The 17,859-nt window shown below is 36.2% G+C and overlaps 1 protein-coding gene across 1 annotated transcript in view; it reads left to right on the forward strand.

Annotated features, from left to right (window-relative positions):
- Positions 1–17,859, forward strand: part of TANGO6 (transport and golgi organization 6 homolog) — a 129,938-nt gene that overhangs the window by 21,462 nt on the left and 90,617 nt on the right. The window contains exons 6-9 of the mRNA XM_011380580.2: positions 11,100–11,212; positions 13,014–13,190; positions 14,714–14,846; positions 17,129–17,320. Coding sequence (XP_011378882.1) covers positions 11,100–11,212; positions 13,014–13,190; positions 14,714–14,846; positions 17,129–17,320 — 615 coding nt within the window. The remainder of the gene's footprint in view (positions 1–11,099; positions 11,213–13,013; positions 13,191–14,713; positions 14,847–17,128; positions 17,321–17,859) is intronic.

Genomic DNA, 17,859 nt, shown 5'->3' on the forward strand with positions numbered 1-17,859 from the left:
ATTATTCTATTATATGGCTATATCACCATATATTTGTTTATTCTTCTATTGGTAGGTATTTGAGTTGTTTCCATGGAATTTTTGACAGTCTGTTAGGTGCAATGTAGTTTTAATTAGCAGTTAGTTCTTTTATTACTGGTGAGGTGCAGCGTCTTTTTCTGGTTTTGGTTCATTCTTATTTTACTTCTATAAATTATCTATTCATATAGTCTGCCCATTAGAAAAATTAAGTTATTTGCCTCTTAAAAAATTTTTAGATTAAATTGTTTTTGTAAAACAGCTTGATTGAAGTATACTTTACAGACCATAGAATAATGTTTTAAGTGTACAATTCAATGATTTTTAGTAAATTTTCGGAGTTTACGGAGTTGTGAAACCATCACAATACAGTTTTAGAACATTTCAGTCACCCCAAAAAGATCCCTTGTGCCTGTTTACAGTTACTTCCAGTTCCCACCTCCAGCCCCAGGAAACCATGAATCTGCTCTGTACCTCTCTAGATTTGCCTTTTGTGGATATTTCATATGAGGGAATCATGCAGTATGTACTCTTTTGTGGCTTCTCTCTCTTAGCATGTTAATGAGGTTCATCCAGGCTGTTGCATATATCAAAATTTTGTCCCATTTTATTACTAAGTAATAGTCTATTATATGACTGTTCCACATTTTGTGTATCTGTTCATCGGTTAATGGACATTTGGATGTAGAATGTCTTTTTTTTAAACCACTTTGTAAGAGATAATTCACATATTGTACAGTTCATTCATTTAAAGTGTGCAAATCAATGGCTTTTTAGTATAGTCACAGATTTGTGCTGCCGTCATCATAATCTATTTTAGGACATTTTATTATACAAAAAGAAACCTCACATCACTCCCAAGTCCTTCCACCACCATTCCCCCCAGCCCTAGGCAGCTACTAATCTACTTTCTGTTTCTATAGATTTGACTATTTGAGACATCGCATATAAATAGCATCACATAATATATTTTCTAAAGCGGCTGTACCATTTTATATTCCCACCAACTGTGTATTAGGGTGTATAGTCAATCTTAAGTCATGTTCCTTCAGATAAGAAGGCAGGTGCTTTTGTTTTGTTTTAAGCTTTATGTGTAACACTAATAAATTCATAGATATAAAATGCATGCATAGAAATTCAAAATTCATTCTCTAGGACACTCACTTTTTACTAAAGTGAGATGTTTACTACCCTTTTATTTAATGTTGCTATTAAAAAACAAAAAGTATACCCTTTACAGGTATACCAAAAAAAAAAAAAAAACAACTAACATACAAATATAGATTTAAATTACTCATAGATGGATGGAAGACCACCTAGGAAGGCCAGGTGCTGTAGGCATAAAAAATAAAAAATAAAGAATTGTAAGCAGACAAGGTCTTTGCAATCTGTGAGGTCAACCAAGGGTTGCCTTGCCTAAAAAATAAAAATAAAAATAAATAAATTGCTCATAGATAAAACATGACATGCGATTAGTGAATATAATGCTGTTTTTATTTTTTTAATGCCTCATTTAGAGATTTATGAAAAGAAAGTTCTTATGTCCTATTCTGCATATTGGTAGTCAAGGCTTTTTCAGATTATAGCAAGACAAGAAGTTTTGTAGAGCAGTGTAGAAAGCAAATGATCTGAATTAGAGAACAAGGCCCAGCTATCTTTAGTCACTTCTCATCTAAGGAATATCATGGTGAAAAACTCTTAAATGGTTGGGTGTGGAATGTCAGACTTAAAGTGCTGATAGTAGAACTAATTGTGACTAAACTTTCCTCATAGTATTCCTTGGAAGTCAATAAATTGTTTTGAGAGGAAAAAGAAAACAAAACAGCTTCTTTCTGGCAAGCGAATTAGCCTCTAAAGACAGAGAGATCCAGAAATAGTGAATCCTACCATTTCTCCTAGATTGCCCAAAAAAGTGGGGGAAAACTACTTCTAGTTCAGTGAACTGTTTAGTGAATTTAAAATCTCCTGGAGAGGCAAGAAAAACATTAGTTTGCTGTAGACACTTGATTATGCACAAGGGTAAGCAGAAAGGGGTGTAGAGGGTAATTATTCTCTTTACGAGGTTTTGGCAGCTCAGCTGCAGTGGGAAAACAGAGGAAATGTGTGTGTTGGAGGAAAATTGTAAACATTTTATAAAATTTAGCAACACAGGTTGTGTTGTCTTTATTAACTTTCTTTTAATACTAAATTATAGAGTACAGCTCAACAGCAGGAAATAAGGAAAACATCTGGGGTGGTTCAATTGATTCAGCAACTCACTGGGTAACAAGAGGGTGTTTAATTTTAGAGAGGCATTTGGGAATGTTTCCAGTCCCTAGTTTTCTTTCCCTCTTCCTTTCTTCTTAACAGATTTCTTGAGATATGATCTACATACCGCACAATTCACATATTTAAAGTGTTCAATTCAATGTTTTTAGTGTGTTCAAGGGCTGTGCAACCATCCTCACAATCTAATTTTATAATATTTTCGTCCCTTCTAAAAGGAACCCATACCCATTAGCTGTCACTCGCCATTCTCCCCTCTTTGCCCCCAGCCCTAGGCAATGACTAATCTTTCTGTCTCTATAGATTTCCTTGTTCTTGATATTTCATATAAGTAGAACCATATAATATGTGGTCTTTTGCAATTGGCTTTTCACTTAACATGTTTTTAAGATTCATCCATATTGTAGCATGGAGCAATATTTCATTGTTTTTAATGCCAAATATTTTCTTATATGGATATACCAAATTTTGTTTGTCTAGTCATTAGCTGATGGACATTCGTGTTGTTTCTACATTTTGGCTATTATGAACAATGCTGCTATAGACACATTCATGTATAAGTTTTTGGGTGTACGTATATTTTCATTTTTCTTGGGTATGTACCTAGGAGTAGAATTGCTAGATTATTTGGGAACTCAATATTTTATCTTTTGAAGAACTACCATACTGTTTTCCAAAGTGCATGTACCATTATACACCCCCACCAGCAATCTATGAGAGTTCCAATTTGTCCATATTTTGGCCAACACTTGTTATTATTCTTTTTTAAAATTATAGCCCTCCTAGTAGGAATAAAGAAATAACTCACTGTGGTTTTGATTTATATTTCCCTAATGGCTATGATATCAAACAACCTTTAATGTACTTATTGACTATTTGAAGGTCTCCTTTGAAGAAATGTCTATTAAGAGCCTTTGCCTATTTTTAAATTGGGTTGTCTTTTATTTTTTGGTGGATTGAGAGATGAAACTCACCCTCACCAACATCTGTTCAAAAAAATCATCCTCAATAATTTTCTCTCTGTCTCCACACTTTTGCTCCTTCTCTACTCTCTGAATGAGGAATTTTTATAGTCCTGTTTTCATCTTACTGGGTCTTACTGGAGTTTTGAGTCTACTGGAGTTATCTTGGTGCCTCACTTGGCACCAAGTAAACATTGTATCACCTGTATTATAACAGCTGCCCACCTTGCTGCCTTCTCAACCTCTAGCTGCAGAGCCCTAGTTCCTCAGAGCTGGTTTCACCTTTACTTTATACAGAATCCTGATTAGATTGGTTATCTGATTTTTATGACCATAGCAGAATTAGAAGGAACAATTTAGAAGTTTTTTAGACTAAGGCACGCTGACAAGAGGATGCCTGCAGAGAGGAGCAAGAAAGAGACAGAAAAAGTACCCCAAAAGAGCATAATAATTTGAAAAGCACAGTATGTTGGGGCTGGTAGATTCAGTATACATATTTTGTTTAAGGAGGCAGGGATTGCATATAATCCATTTTAGAAATATTTCCTTCTGAAACAGTGTAAGTATAAATACATTTGGGTATTTTAGGGAATAAACCGTTAGCTCTCTGAATGAAAATTTTATGGCAGGAGCAATGACTAGGGAAGGGCTTTCTATTCTTGCATCCTTCATACACAGCAGCAAGTACAGCAGTGTGGCTTTGGTGGGCCAAGTGGAAAGTTCTCAGCAATACAGGTGTATGTGTAGGTGCTGGTTGAATTGAATTTAAAACTTGGCATACCTACTTGTACTCCATCTACATAAATAACTCTCATAATTTCTGGGTGTGCACCTTACATCTGGTAAAATAAAGCCAAAAAACAGATATGCAGCTCAAATAATTTTTAGTCCAATTGCTTCCTATTCTGTCTTCTTCTGACTCTGAATCCCTAGAATGCTGAAATTCTTTTGTTCTTCCTGGTATGAGAGGGATAAATGTTTGTTCTTTGCCTACATAGGTGAAGAGAGGCCTAGATTGCAAAGAGGTTGGTTCTGCGTAGGGCAGGAGAAGATAATTCCAATTCTTTCTGTGTGGACATTTTCTCGCTCTTAAGAGAACTGGCCAGAATCTGATATTGGGGTGTGCTGGGATGTTTCCTTTCAGTATTTGTCACTATGCTTTCTGAGACTCCCTAAAGGCAGAAGAAATTTTAGGGTAAGAAAGGTTAGATTATACCTTATTAGTTTATTTTCTACATTCTCATTTCTGTTTTATTTCTCTGTTTCCAGATTCAGGGAATCTTAACTTTAATTTTCCAAGTCTTTTTGCCTCATCTAATCTTGATGAATTTCTAATTAAAGTTTCTTTCTTTGTCAGATTGACCAGTTGACGACATCTCTTTCTGAATTTATTATTTCTGTAGAGTAAATTAGAATATTGAACTTCAGAGCTTGAAGGAACTTTAGAAATAATTTAATATAACTTCTCTCTCGCTCTTTTTTTTTAAAAATAAACTTTATTTTTCTAGAGCAGTTTTAGTTTCACAGAAAAAACTGAACGGAAAGTATACCCGCTGCCTCCATACTTGCACAGCTCCCACCCACACACACACACACACTGTCAACACCTTCCACCAGAGTGGTCCATTTGTTATAGTCGATGAACCTACGTTGACATGTCACTGTCACCCAAAGTCCATAGTTTACATTAAGGTTCACTCTTGATGTGGTACATTCATTTTATAGCAAAGGAAACAAAATTCAGAAGATTGTGAAGTGACTTGTCCCAATAAATGGCAGAGTTGGTCCAGGGACCAGTATTTCCTTTTCTCTGTCTGTCTCTCAAGAATCTTTCTGTGTTTAGAAAAGATAATATTTGCACATGGTACAAATTTAAGAAGTACAAAATGTTTTAATTTAGTCTCTCTCCCAGCTATGGCTCCTCCCTAAAGGTAATCATTCTTCCTGGTGTTTCCATCTCAAATTGAACTGTGACTTTGAATAACATGCAAAGGACTAAAAGAAGTATTCTTCAAAGCTGTGGGAGATGCAAGTGTTAGATTTCTGAATGCTGCAGTTCAGATTCTGTGGTATAGTATAGTGACAAGCACCTGGTCCCTTTGAGTCAAACAGACCTAGGTTGGAATCTGACTCCAGGGTTGACTCTCCAAGTGACTTTAGGTGACCTATTTAACACATGAGTTGTGGGATGAATAACTTTTAGTAGTTTCATTGCATACTTTAGCACATAATAGGTGCTCAGAAAAACCATCAGTTCCCTTTTGGTTCAGGGAAACTCTTTTTTAAAAAGGTAATTTTATGTAATATGCTCTGAAAGCATGCACAGTACAAAACACTATATTAGGTAACTTGTCTTGTTCTTTTGCCTCTTGCAAGTCTTAATTAAATTCTGTAAGTGCATTAGAAGTTCTGGAACATTACTATCAAAAGGATCACTGTGATATTTTAGAAGGCAGCATTTGATTAGTTTAATCTTTAACAGAGGTAAAGCCAAGCCCCAGCCGATACTGAATTTCAGTGTTAGGATTCAGTCAGCTTCATTTTGAATAGATTTATCATGTTCGTATTTCCACATGTATACATCCCTGTAAAAGATAAGGCCACAAATTAAGAAGACAGTCCACTTACAGTAGCATCAATGAGAATAAAAATATTTAGGAATAAATTTAACATTTTCACAGGGCTGTATATTTTACAAAATATTTTGACATGAATTATATTAATAGTCTATGTCAAAAGCTTAATGCTTACATTATAAATGAGGATACTGAGACCTAGAGAAGTTTAAATATCTTTCCCGTGTTCACCCACTTAATATGTGATTTTGGGCAATCAAATAGGAGCAAAAACAAAATTCACACCCAAATTCCCTGACTCCTGACTTCTCGGTGCTCTTTACTCCACAATGGCCTCTAAGGGATATACTTAATAATGTAATGGAAATCCGTGAAATGAGAAATGGAGCATAAAACACTGCTTTATGTTTCATTTTGTTTTGAAATGGAAACACATGTTTATTCATAATACTTTGACCATTTTGATGCTTCCGAATTTTTCCTGTCCTATTTAATTCAAATTTCTAGTCCTTCCAGAGAAATTCAGTCCTCCAGACACCGAAGATAGATGCTAAACAAGCCAATACAGTAAAAAACTCCATGGCTGAAGTTCTATTCTGTTCAGTTAATTTGCACAGACTGATTAGCTTCTAGCTATAGCTTTTTTTTTTTTTTTTAATGAAAATACAGAGGGCGTTGTAACTTCCCCAGAAAAAATAGAGCCTTTGAGAAAATAAATATCAGTCAATCTACTTTGTCCATTCATTCTTTGATTCAATAATCAATCACAGAAGAATTTACCAAGTACATACCAAATGCCAAACACTCTGCTAGGTTTACAAATACATAAATGATTAAGAGCCAGCCACTGTCTTCAGGGAGCTCCTAGTCAGGCAAACAGAGAGTTACGGTAATGTGTGATCTATAATTAAGAGTACCCAGAAACATGCTGCTGTTACTCATTAGAGCAGCAGACCTCTAAGCTTAGATGAAGGGTTGTAAGGCTTAACCACAGACGCCTCTTCTCATGGCTGGCTCTGTGATGGAAAGCCAAGATGCATTCAGAAGGGAATGTAGAAATCCCCAGGAAGGAATGAGAAAATCCCCAGGCTGCCAGCAGGGTCATTTGTACCCATTTGTTTTCTGTTTAATCTGTTCTGGGCCGTTATGGTTTTTATAGATCCACACTGGCCTTTTCTTTGCCCTTCAGCCCTGTCCTACACATTTATACTGGAAGAGCCACAAGTAGATATGGAAGTTCAACTTTTCTTCAAAGCATCATTTCACTTATCTTCAGAGAGACCACACATAAGCACAGTCTAAGGAAATTTTACAATTTCTGGATATTAGAGTATAGAGACAGTGCAGTATGGCCCTCCTCTCAGTGGGACAGGAAGCAGCTTATCTATTGTGCCTTCACTGCTTCCTCAGTTGGTACTGTCACCATCTTGATGTGGAGAATACTGAAAGGAACTGGCCCAACAGTTTCTAACAGTTCGAGTTCATTGGAAGGACTTTTCTAAGGTATTTAGTCATTGTCAGTGCCAGCACCAAGCGATCAAAGTTCAACATTGGCTGAATCATTTGGCCTCCTGTTTCCTTGATGGGTCACTAAATCCCGATATAAGTCAATGATCTGGGAAGTTCACATTAAGGGAGAAGTGACCAGGTTCCATTTTGGGAGTGTAAGTAGAGGGTAATGTAGGATGTCAGGTACAGACCAAACTGTTAACCGGCATATGAATTCAGTGTGAGGCAAGAGATTGGAAGGAAAGGGCTGTCATTAAAAAGGGCTAGCTACAGTATGACCCTGGAGACCCAACAGAAGTCTTGGTAGAAGGAGGCTATTGTAAGACTGTTTCTTAGCAGGAAATAGAAGAGATGGTACAGAAGTTGCTGTCCATGGTGCCACTCAGGAACTCCAGCCTTACTTTACAGAGCGTGTGGGAACAGGGTTATCAATAGCCTGACAAGCTGGGATCTACTGATTCGGGGTTGGGGGGACAGCTGGGATGAAGTTGGTATGGGTTAGGGATGGAAGCAATGAAACTATCATTATAAACATGGGGAGGTAAGTATAGGGAGGCCATGGGGTACATGCTTTGTTCTTTTTTTAACTTTGGTAAAATATACCTGACATAAAATTTACCATTTTAGCTATTTTAATTCAGTAGCATTAAGTCCATTCATAATGTTACACAACCATCACCACTGTCTAGTTCAGAACTTTTTCATCACTCCAAATGGAAACCCTGTGCCCATTAAGCAGTGAGTTCCCCATTTCTCTCTCCCCCACTCCCTGACAACTGCTACTCTGCTTTCTGTCTCTATGGATTTCATGTCAGACAGATCCGGGTTCATCCTGGCCCTGCCATTTACTAACAGTGTACTTTTGCTCAATTAACTTTGCTTCTCTGAGCCTCAGTTTTCCACAGTTTTAGAATGGGAATTAAAGTCCTTAGCCTGCAGGACTCTTGTGTGGGTTGATCGTATGTTAAATGTTTAGCTGAATAACTTCACTCTTGAGTAGACATGCAATAAATGGTAGTTATTGTTTGTTTCATAAAGCAATAACAGTGGGGTTCCTTTAAATTGTATGTTACTGTGTTTAAACTGCTTATTTACCAAAAATTAAGGTAACACAACATAATCAACTCCTCTGATAGGTGCTGAAGTAGGGAATTTGATTTTTGCTTTACAGGCTAGTTGAAGAGGTGAGAGAGAACTATATTTTCAAAGATAGATTATAGGCTACAAGCTTTAAAATGCTATTGGAATTTAGAAGAGAAAAGTCATTAATGGTGGTTAGATGCTTAATGAATATTTGCATTAGAGAATGAATGAATGAATGAATGAATGAATGAATAACCAAACACATAGCACGCCTATGGAGGAGGTGGAACTTGAGCTTGACGGGTCAATTTAATAAATACCACTGCTTGTCTTTCATCTACATAAGGATGCAGAGCAATCCGTAAGGTGGATAAAACAAACTAGATTTTGATGATTGTTTTTAGACTTTGATGATTGTTTGGCTTGTCCAAAACTTTTGGAAAATAGATGTACTTCTATCAAGGAAGTTTTAATGGAAGTAGATTTAGGCTAACTACAAGGAAGAATTTACTGTTAATGTTGGAAGGGAGGTGACAATCATTGATGTGTCAAGCAGAGGCCATTTAAGTTCTTTGACTTACTATAGAGAAAACTCATTGATCAGATTGAGCCAAAAGAGACTTTATCTCTAAATCTTTCCGCTTAGAAAAAAAATTCTCATTTCTCTATTCCTATCTGTGAACTTAATGGATTATTAGTTGATGAATTGATAGGAGTTATTCTTAATATCTCTCCGCAAGCTCCTCCCCTCATCACTATCCCTTTAACCTGTTTTGTTTTTCTTCATCACACTTGTCATTATTTGATATTATATATCTATTGTTTATTTGCGGTCCCTCTGCTAAAATGTAAGCTTCTTTGAAGCAGATAATTTGTTCACTACTGTATGCCTGGCACACAGTTGGCATTCAATAAACATTTGCTAAAGCTTTATATAAAAATAACATGTATAAATAGCTGTACAGTTTTTCCTAAATATAAAATTAGTACTTGTTCCTTGCAAAAAACAAAAAACAAAAACAAAAAAACAACAAAAAACCCCAGAAAAGTATAAGAAGAGAATTTAAAAATTGGAGAAATTTATGAACAAAAATGTATACCCCTTAGAACTGTGCTTGATTGAGTTCATGTTAAAGTTTGAGGTGCTTTGGCCCAGTCAAGCCAGTAAATAATGGAGAGATTTAATTCTATCTTTTTTTTTTTTTTTAACCAAAGATACTGGTAAGGAAGGATGACTCCAGAAGAATTACCTCTGAGAACACAGAATCCAGAGCCAAACAATAGGCCTTTACGTTATCTGGGGGAATCTCTTTTTTACCTCCTGTAATTGGTGATATATAATTAGGCCTGCATATTACTCTGAACACTGCCATACAATGCACTTCATTTAACTGGGCTTAGGTTGATTAGATCATGTACAAGAAGCTGGCTCCTTGGTTATGGAGCTTCGCAGAGTTGGGAGGCCTGAGGAGTGTGAAAAATTAGGGTTGATTTAAAGGGACAAGGTTCTTTGGAAAAGCACAGAGATTTTCCCAGCTTGTGACCTTTGGTTTCCCACAAACAGCACTGGTTACTACCTCAATACGTTCGGTAAATAAGAGCCTCTTAAACTTCCCTTTTCTTATCTTTTAAAATAGGGCTGCTAATACTGACTTTGTGAGACTGTTATAATTTTAATGAGCTAACTCTTTAAAGAATCTAACATAGTATGTAGAAGATAAAGATCCTAGCGTAGTTCCTGGAACACATACTAAGAGTGTAATCATTGTCAGTTCATCTTCTTTCTCTTTTTGTCACACTATTGGGCTTTAATTATTATAACAGAATTACATTTTGATATCCTATTAAGTTTGACTGGAGTTTTGAATAACATTTTGCACTTCTTAAGATACTTTAAGTTATTCACCTTGAATTATTGTTATTATAACTGTTTTACTTGTTTTATTCTTCCTACTAGATCACAAGCAATCTGAGAGCTAACTTATTCATGTTTATATATTCACTACAGCACCTAGGACAGTACTTTGATCCCAGTGGGTATTCAAAAAAAGTTTTTTGAATCCTTTTTAAAAGGTACAACTAAAATATATACTATAATTGTTGTTAATAAAAATCAGCATCTTTAAAAAAAATTACCATCCTCACACATTTAACCCTATAAAGCCAGTGCAGATCTAGGTATGCAGCATAACTTCTCTGAACATTTATTGATTTGGAGAGAATAGGCCCTGCCATTGTGGCAGTTACATCTTAAGAGTGACAAATCTAGAGCAAGCTATGTTTATTTTTTTTTTTTTTAAATTTAGTTTTAACTTTTTCTATTTGGCATTAATTGTTTGTTAGTTCCTAAGAACAGGTCCTTCAGCAGTAAGAGAATTGTTCAGATGAATAATAGCCAGATTAGGAGATTCAGAGATAGTCAAAAGTAGGAAGGTAAGGGGTCAGAAAATGGGTTAATTTACCCATTTCACCTGGCAGTTCTTCAGACTGCGCACACAAAAGGGCTGCTGTCCAGTCTCCCTCCCTGTGTTTCAATCTGTCTGTCAGTCTCAAATGGTGTCATTGGCCTTAGGACTAGAATGTTCTTCAGGTAAGACTATAAGCCCTTCTAATAAGTGTATGGTGTTTGATTTCCATTCCTCTGGTCTTGCAGTCATGGTACCTCTCACCATTTCCTTTTCCCTAGGTGTATGTGGTCGGGAATGAACCTTTAACAGTTTTGGTGGACTCTCTGCTTCCTGTCCTGGGAGCACTCTTTTCTCTCTACTGTTTTACCAAGCACAGTGTGTCTCACATAAGGTAAATGATCAGAGAACCTTATTTCCTTATTCATTTATAAATGGTGAAGTCTTTTTTTTTTGTACATTGTTCTTGTTCTTATTTTGAATATGACTTATGCCACCTTATAATTGTTTTTTTTTTTCTTTAAAAGTCAGGAAAACATTTGAGAATCCTCTTATTCTGCTCATCTAGAAAAGAAAGAGAGCTTTGCAAATTGCAGGAGACTGGATATAGTTTTTAGAATGGCTTTCTTCAGCCTCTGTGCTAGACATCAGAGATGAAATCTCTGTTTACATGTATTAACTTGCCACTGTTTGATCAGTGAGAAATACTAGAATTACATGTCTAGGAAGGAGGAAATAGAGGATGGATCGTAACTACCTGTGGGGAGTTAGAAATCAAGTGTGGGAAATCTGGATCTGAATGTGGCACTCTGTAATTTAGACTTGAATTTGGTGTTAATGCTGCAGTGTTGTAAAGAAGGAAGAGCTTTCTTAGTCATCCAGAAAATAATCTTGTGGTGGAATTAAATAGGCCTCATTTTTTATCAGCTCAATTTTTACAGCTATTTATGTTTTCTTCCTCCTTAGGAGAGTTTCTAGCCTTTCTAAAGTCCTACAGAATTCTGAGTTTTGGTCTTTGGGAATCCCTCATGTGTAACTAATATACAATAATAATCCTTTCTTCATTGGGTTATTACGAAGACTAACTATGCATTAAACTGTTAAGCACTGTCCCTGGCAAATAGTAAGCTATCATAGTCATCATCATCAAGTGGTGACGGAAAGTACAGTTGACCCTTGAACAACGTGTTTGAACTGTGTGCATCCCCTTATACACAGATTTTTTTCCATAAATACCTGGACTGTTTTCAACCCATGGTTGGTAGTCTGTAGATAAGGAGGGCCAACTATATGCATTAATCGATGCTATTTTATAGAAGGAGCTTAAGTATCTTCAGATGTTGGTACTTTTGGGGGGTCCTGGAACTGATCCCCTGTGGATACTGAGAGACAACTTCATTTTGGGGGGAGTCAAAAGTTAAACATGGATTTTGACTGTGTGGGGAGTTGGCATCCTTAACCCCCACATTTTTCAGAGGTCAGCTATACTCAGTCTTGCATATTAGTCAAAGCTTACATACTGCCTTTGACTCTCTAATTTTCAGTTAACAAATCATTATAGTCCCAAGCCATAAGTGAAGTGACAACAGAAAGTGCAGTGAAAGATGGAGTCTATAAACATGTGAATTTGGCTTCAAAGGACCTTCTGTATCATAACTCTTGTTTTAGTTTTGAAACCCAAGTCCTCACAGCACTATCATGTCCATATCAGAGACTGAGAAGGTAGAAGCAAATGTTTATTCCACTTCTCTCTTAGTTAATTGGCATCAACAAAAGGGGATGAGGAATTGGCAAGAATTTGTTGGTGTGCTGTTTCTTGGTCACCAGCTACCGGTCCCATTGATAGTAGAGGGTTTTATCAGTGTAAACTTTATTTCACAGTGCCTAATCCAAAGGCAATGGGTACACTTGGAATTACCAAAAAAAAAAAAAAAAAAATCACACAGGACTCATATGTCATGTCAGGGTTGCTTCTAGAGCCAAAGATTAGTCAGTCACTCACTGAATTTTAGGATATTTTATTCTGAAATTCACAAGACGCATACTTTCCATTCCTGTGCTTCAGTAGTACTAGGTGATTGTGCCAGCATTTAGAATGCAGTGGAACCTGACAGTCTTTCTTTCTTTTTTATGTTAGCTTGTTAGATGTGTAGAATAAGATGACAAGCTCATTTATAACTGTTTTTTTCTGCCAGGTCACTTTGCCAAGAGATCTTATTATGGATTCTGGGGAAACTGGAGAGAAAGAAGGCAATTGCCAGCCTGAAAGGATTTGCAGGGTTGGACAAATCTGTGCCTTCTCTCCATTCTCTGTGTCAGTTTAGAGCTGCCACTCAAGGTGGCATTATGATTACCATCAAAGAGGCCATTTGGTGAGTTCACCCATCTTTTACTGTCTCCAGATTTAATTGTACCCAAAAGGCCATTCTGTTACTTGTCCACTAAGGGGTGCTGATAGAAAGGAAACCAGAAACTCAAGAAGCTGAGGTGCTGCTGTTTATGATCTCTAAATGTAATGTGAGCCTTAAGTAATTTTCCAGGTTTTTCTCAGATGCTAGCTAATAGTGGGTAAAATTTACTAGAGCCTCACAGCTCTGCATCACAACAAGCCCACTTACTTCACAAGGTGTTTGCTAGTGAATTAGAGTAAAGGTCACAGACATGTTCACCTTCAACATCAGGACAAACCAGTGCTCTTTCTGACTCAAAATGGTGTATGTATGTTCAGAGTCAGACTTATTCCTAAGGGGAATTGCCTGATAGCTATATTTTATGGTAATTTTATGGTGGGGGTTTGTTTCTCCTAAGGATTGATTAGAAGTTACTTAATAAGTGTTACTGGAATGGATGATTTATTTCTCCAACATCTCACAAGTATATTTTAAATTATTTCCATTTTCTGGGAGATGTGTATAGATATTATTACCTCAGAATGTTAAGTTCTTACCGATCAGATTTCATATAGTATTTGACTGGTGGCAGCTACTCTACTTAGATTTCACATAGCATTCAAAATGCTGCTGTTTGTTAAAATATTTAAATTTTATTTTTTTTTATTCATCATTAACTTTAAAGTTTTAGAAGACTCTTTCAATTTTGAGGAAAATAGGAAAAACACATTGATTGCAAATAGAATTATAAGTACAAACTAAAGCTACTAATTCACTGAGAGTTGAGCATTAGTAGGTTCTGTGGTTATAAACTATGCCCCTGAATTGAAAGAGTTTTAAAAATTTTGTCATGTTTATTTAAAAAACAGTTTGGAACAGTTTAACTTGGGACCGATTTAATGATTATGTAGAGAATTTCATATTATTTAACTTATCAGTAGTTAAAACTTATTGCTATCTTAACCAGTCTTTAGTATACTTTTTAGTGTACATATGTCAAAATCAGCAGTTGTTATTGAAACTATAGTTTCCCTTCATGGTAGGAAAAATAGTGAATAGGCAGTGCTTGAATGACTCTCTATCCACTACCAGATCCTTGGTCTGGGATCTCTACATGGACTTCTTAAGGTCTATAATCCCCTTAAAATTATACACAAGAAATTTTTGTATATGCAAACATGATTTTTTTCTTGAAAATAGTGTCCACAGCTTTCATTAGATACTTAAAATACTTCATGTGTTCAAAAAGTTGACACTGAAAAAGTATTTATCCTTCACGAATCTTTTCCCTGTCCTAGCAAATGACTGTCCAGTACGTGACAGCCTAGCTTCTGAGAATATTTTTTCACATGGAGTAACAGGAAAATTAAACAAAATTTTTAGATCTTTTTAACGATTTGCTGTTTGGAAATAACATGTTACTTTAGAATATTATTAATGTGGTTTAAAACAATATATCTCTAAATGATCAATCTTACCAAAATAAATCTGACTTCACATTGCAGCGATGAAGATGAAGATGAAGCCTTGTACCAGAAAGTATCCTCAGAGCAGTGCCAGGTGGAGTATATTGGGGACTTGCTGTCCTACTGCCAGGAATGTGGTTTGGCTGGTGATTTCTTCATCTTCTGCTTGAAGGTAAGAACTGCATATATAGTTTATGGCCGGCTTTCTTCCAGGGTAGTTTCAGAAGCCTCTTTGAATTTGCAAGGCAGTCATAATTTTAATCATAATTTCTAAAATTAGGTCCCTAGGAGAAATAATTAGAGGATACAAAGGTAATTTATTTTTCAGTAAGTTTGGTTAAAAAAAGAAACTTACCTTCAGTAGTGCAAATGTGATTGAATGTCTTTTCCAAGATAATCTGTGCTGGAATTTTAGAGATGACCAAGCAGAACTATTGATCTATGAAAGGGTTAATCTTCGCTCTGTGTTGACTGTAAGAACTCTTTTGAAGTTAATAGCAGGTTTTACAGCTATAGAGTAATCCCTTATCCTTTCTGACTGTTGTTTTGTCAGGTATTTGGAAAGGAGAATTAGTAGTTCTGCCTCTCTGATTTCACTTTGTAGCCACTGGAAACCTTTTCTGGGTTTGTTTCTTAGTGCTGGTGATTGTGCTTCCTTTTGTCCTAATCTCCAACAGTAACTTGTACCCCATACCATAACTCCTTATTTGCACTATTTGAGACCATAAGCCAGGTGATCTTGGATTCCCTGTCCTTCAGCTCTGTGTCTCCATTATTTTCACTAAATAAAGTGCTGAGAGAATGATTGTGGAGTTTAAGGTTGGTGTAGGTGTGGGAGAATGCAAAGAAGGAATTAGGGTTACCATGTCTAGAATTTGAAGCATGGAATGCTTTCTGAGCATCCCCCTGCTCAGCCACTTATTGTCAGTAACATTACAAGAATATATGCTTTTACTTGGATAATTAAAAAAAATCAAAGGGCTTTCTTTGCTTTAAGCCAAATTTCTCCACGTTGTACTATTGCCATTTGAGGCTAGATAATTTTTTGTTGGCAGTGGGTGAAGAAAGAGGTGGAAGGGGCTTCGGGGAGAGAGGGGCTTCCTGTGCATCACAGGATGTTTAGCAGCATCCCTTACCGCTACCCATTAGATGCCTATATTGCCTTCCAATTACGATAACCAAAAATGTCCCCAGACATTGTTAAATGCCCCCTAGGGAGCAAACTTGCTCAAGCATGGTTGGGAACCACTCCTCTAAACTGTCAATTACTTTGGTAAAGCATTAATCATTAAGAAATTTAAGGTTTTCCTTTTCCTAGGAAATTTGCCATGCAAAGCGTAGAGAGAAATAATGAATATGAATTATCTATTAGTAGAAGTTTAGTTCTAAATATCTTAGAGAAAAAGGGCTGTGGTGCTGAGAACATCTAATAGTCTCTAAAAAGAGTTTGGAAATCTTATGTGGCCTCAGTTCAAAGAAAGCTAGTGGTAGAGATCATAAAAATACTGATAGAGTAAGTAGTCTGTCAAACTAGTTCTTTGTTTGTATGTATGTTTTTCATTATGAAGTTTTAAATTTTCATATACATGGTATCATAGTAATATATATTATTCTGTATGGGGCTAAAAAAATGATCACCTTTCCTCCCACCTTCTAAGTTCTTCTAGCTGGGCTAATAAATTAACAGAGATTAACAGGAGAGAATCAAATTTTAATAATACTAATGAGGAATTCACATATGCATGAAAATTCCAATGATAGTGAGGTAATATTAGGTATATATGACATTTTGGATAAAGGAGAAAAGGTGGGGGATGGGGGTCTTAGGTTTCAGAAGTGAGAATGGGCAATTTATAGGTATTTGAGGAAGAGCAGACCACACTTGGCAGGCAGATTCTTGCTAGGCAGCTAAGAAACAGAGAGACACAGGCTATCTAGCTAACAGGCCCCTGCCTGAAGCCTTCTTATTTACCAAACTTAATTCAAATTAGGCTAAGGCAGACATCCTAAGATTTCCTTCCTGAAGCAGGTTTTTCTATCGGAATCTCTTGGGCAGGAAAGGGGAGAGGGTCAAAAGTTCTTTCTGAGTCTTTTGTTTCATAATAAACAGCTTAAAATCAATATCCAAAAAAGGCAGCTTCAGAGGGGCAAAAATTTGGTTTCCTTCATCTGGAACTTACATTTTTCACTCCACAGTGTTTTTGAATTGCTCTCTATTGATATCTATATAGATCTGGTTCATTTATTTCAACTGCTGCAATATAATAAATACATCACAGTTTATTCCTTCTCTTATTGCTGGACATTTTTGTTTCCAGTTTTTGGCTATTATAAATAATGCAGCAAACACAAGCTAGTTCTTTAAATACATATTTCAAACAGAATATTCTAGCTGTTTTTGAAGCCCTTAGTTTTGTAGGTTTTTTCTTTACTTTTTCTTTTCTTACACACTAGGAGTTGACTCATGTAGCCGTGGAAAATGAAGCAGAGTTAAAAACGGAACCCTTCTCCAGCAAAAGCCTCTTGGAATTAGAGCAGCACCATGCTCTTCTGGTGGAAGGCCAAGAGCAGAAGCTGCTGGTCCTACAGTTGATGGCTGTTCTGTGTGAGAGAATGTCTGAGCAGATATTCACAAATGTCACTCAGGTCAGTGGCTGTCACATTCTGAATGGCAGTTGTCTATTTTGGTTTCTTTATATTCTTTCCAAAAAATGTTCATAAAATGTTACTCAGCATGTGACAACTTCATCCGTGTTACCTAGAATGCTGGTTAAATGTGCAAATTACTTGGCTCACACTAGACCAAGAGAATCAACACTTTTCATGGGTCCTGGATTGAATCAGCATGTTTAACAAGCTCTTGAGGTGATTCTCAAGCACATAAAACTTTGAGAAATGTTTTAAATATTTATATGTTATATCACAGTGGTCTTCAACTTTTAGTGCAAAGGAAATCATCTGGGATCTTTTTCAAAATATTGATACCTGGCCCACTTTTAGAGATTCTGATTCTGATACACATGTCTTCTAATGTGCATCAAAAGTTGAGAATGATTAGAAATTCAAATTAAAAAAAAATTTACTAGTGAACAATAAGATCACCTTGAATTTCACAGATCTTCTAACCCACAGCTTATCTCTACAACAGCCTGTGAAGGTTTAAGCTGTTTTTTAAAAATGCTCTC

The sequence above is a fragment of the Pteropus vampyrus genome, unplaced genomic scaffold (genome assembly GCF_000151845.1).
Source record: "Pteropus vampyrus isolate Shadow unplaced genomic scaffold, Pvam_2.0 Scaffold394, whole genome shotgun sequence".
Taxonomy (NCBI): Eukaryota; Metazoa; Chordata; class Mammalia; order Chiroptera; family Pteropodidae; genus Pteropus; species Pteropus vampyrus.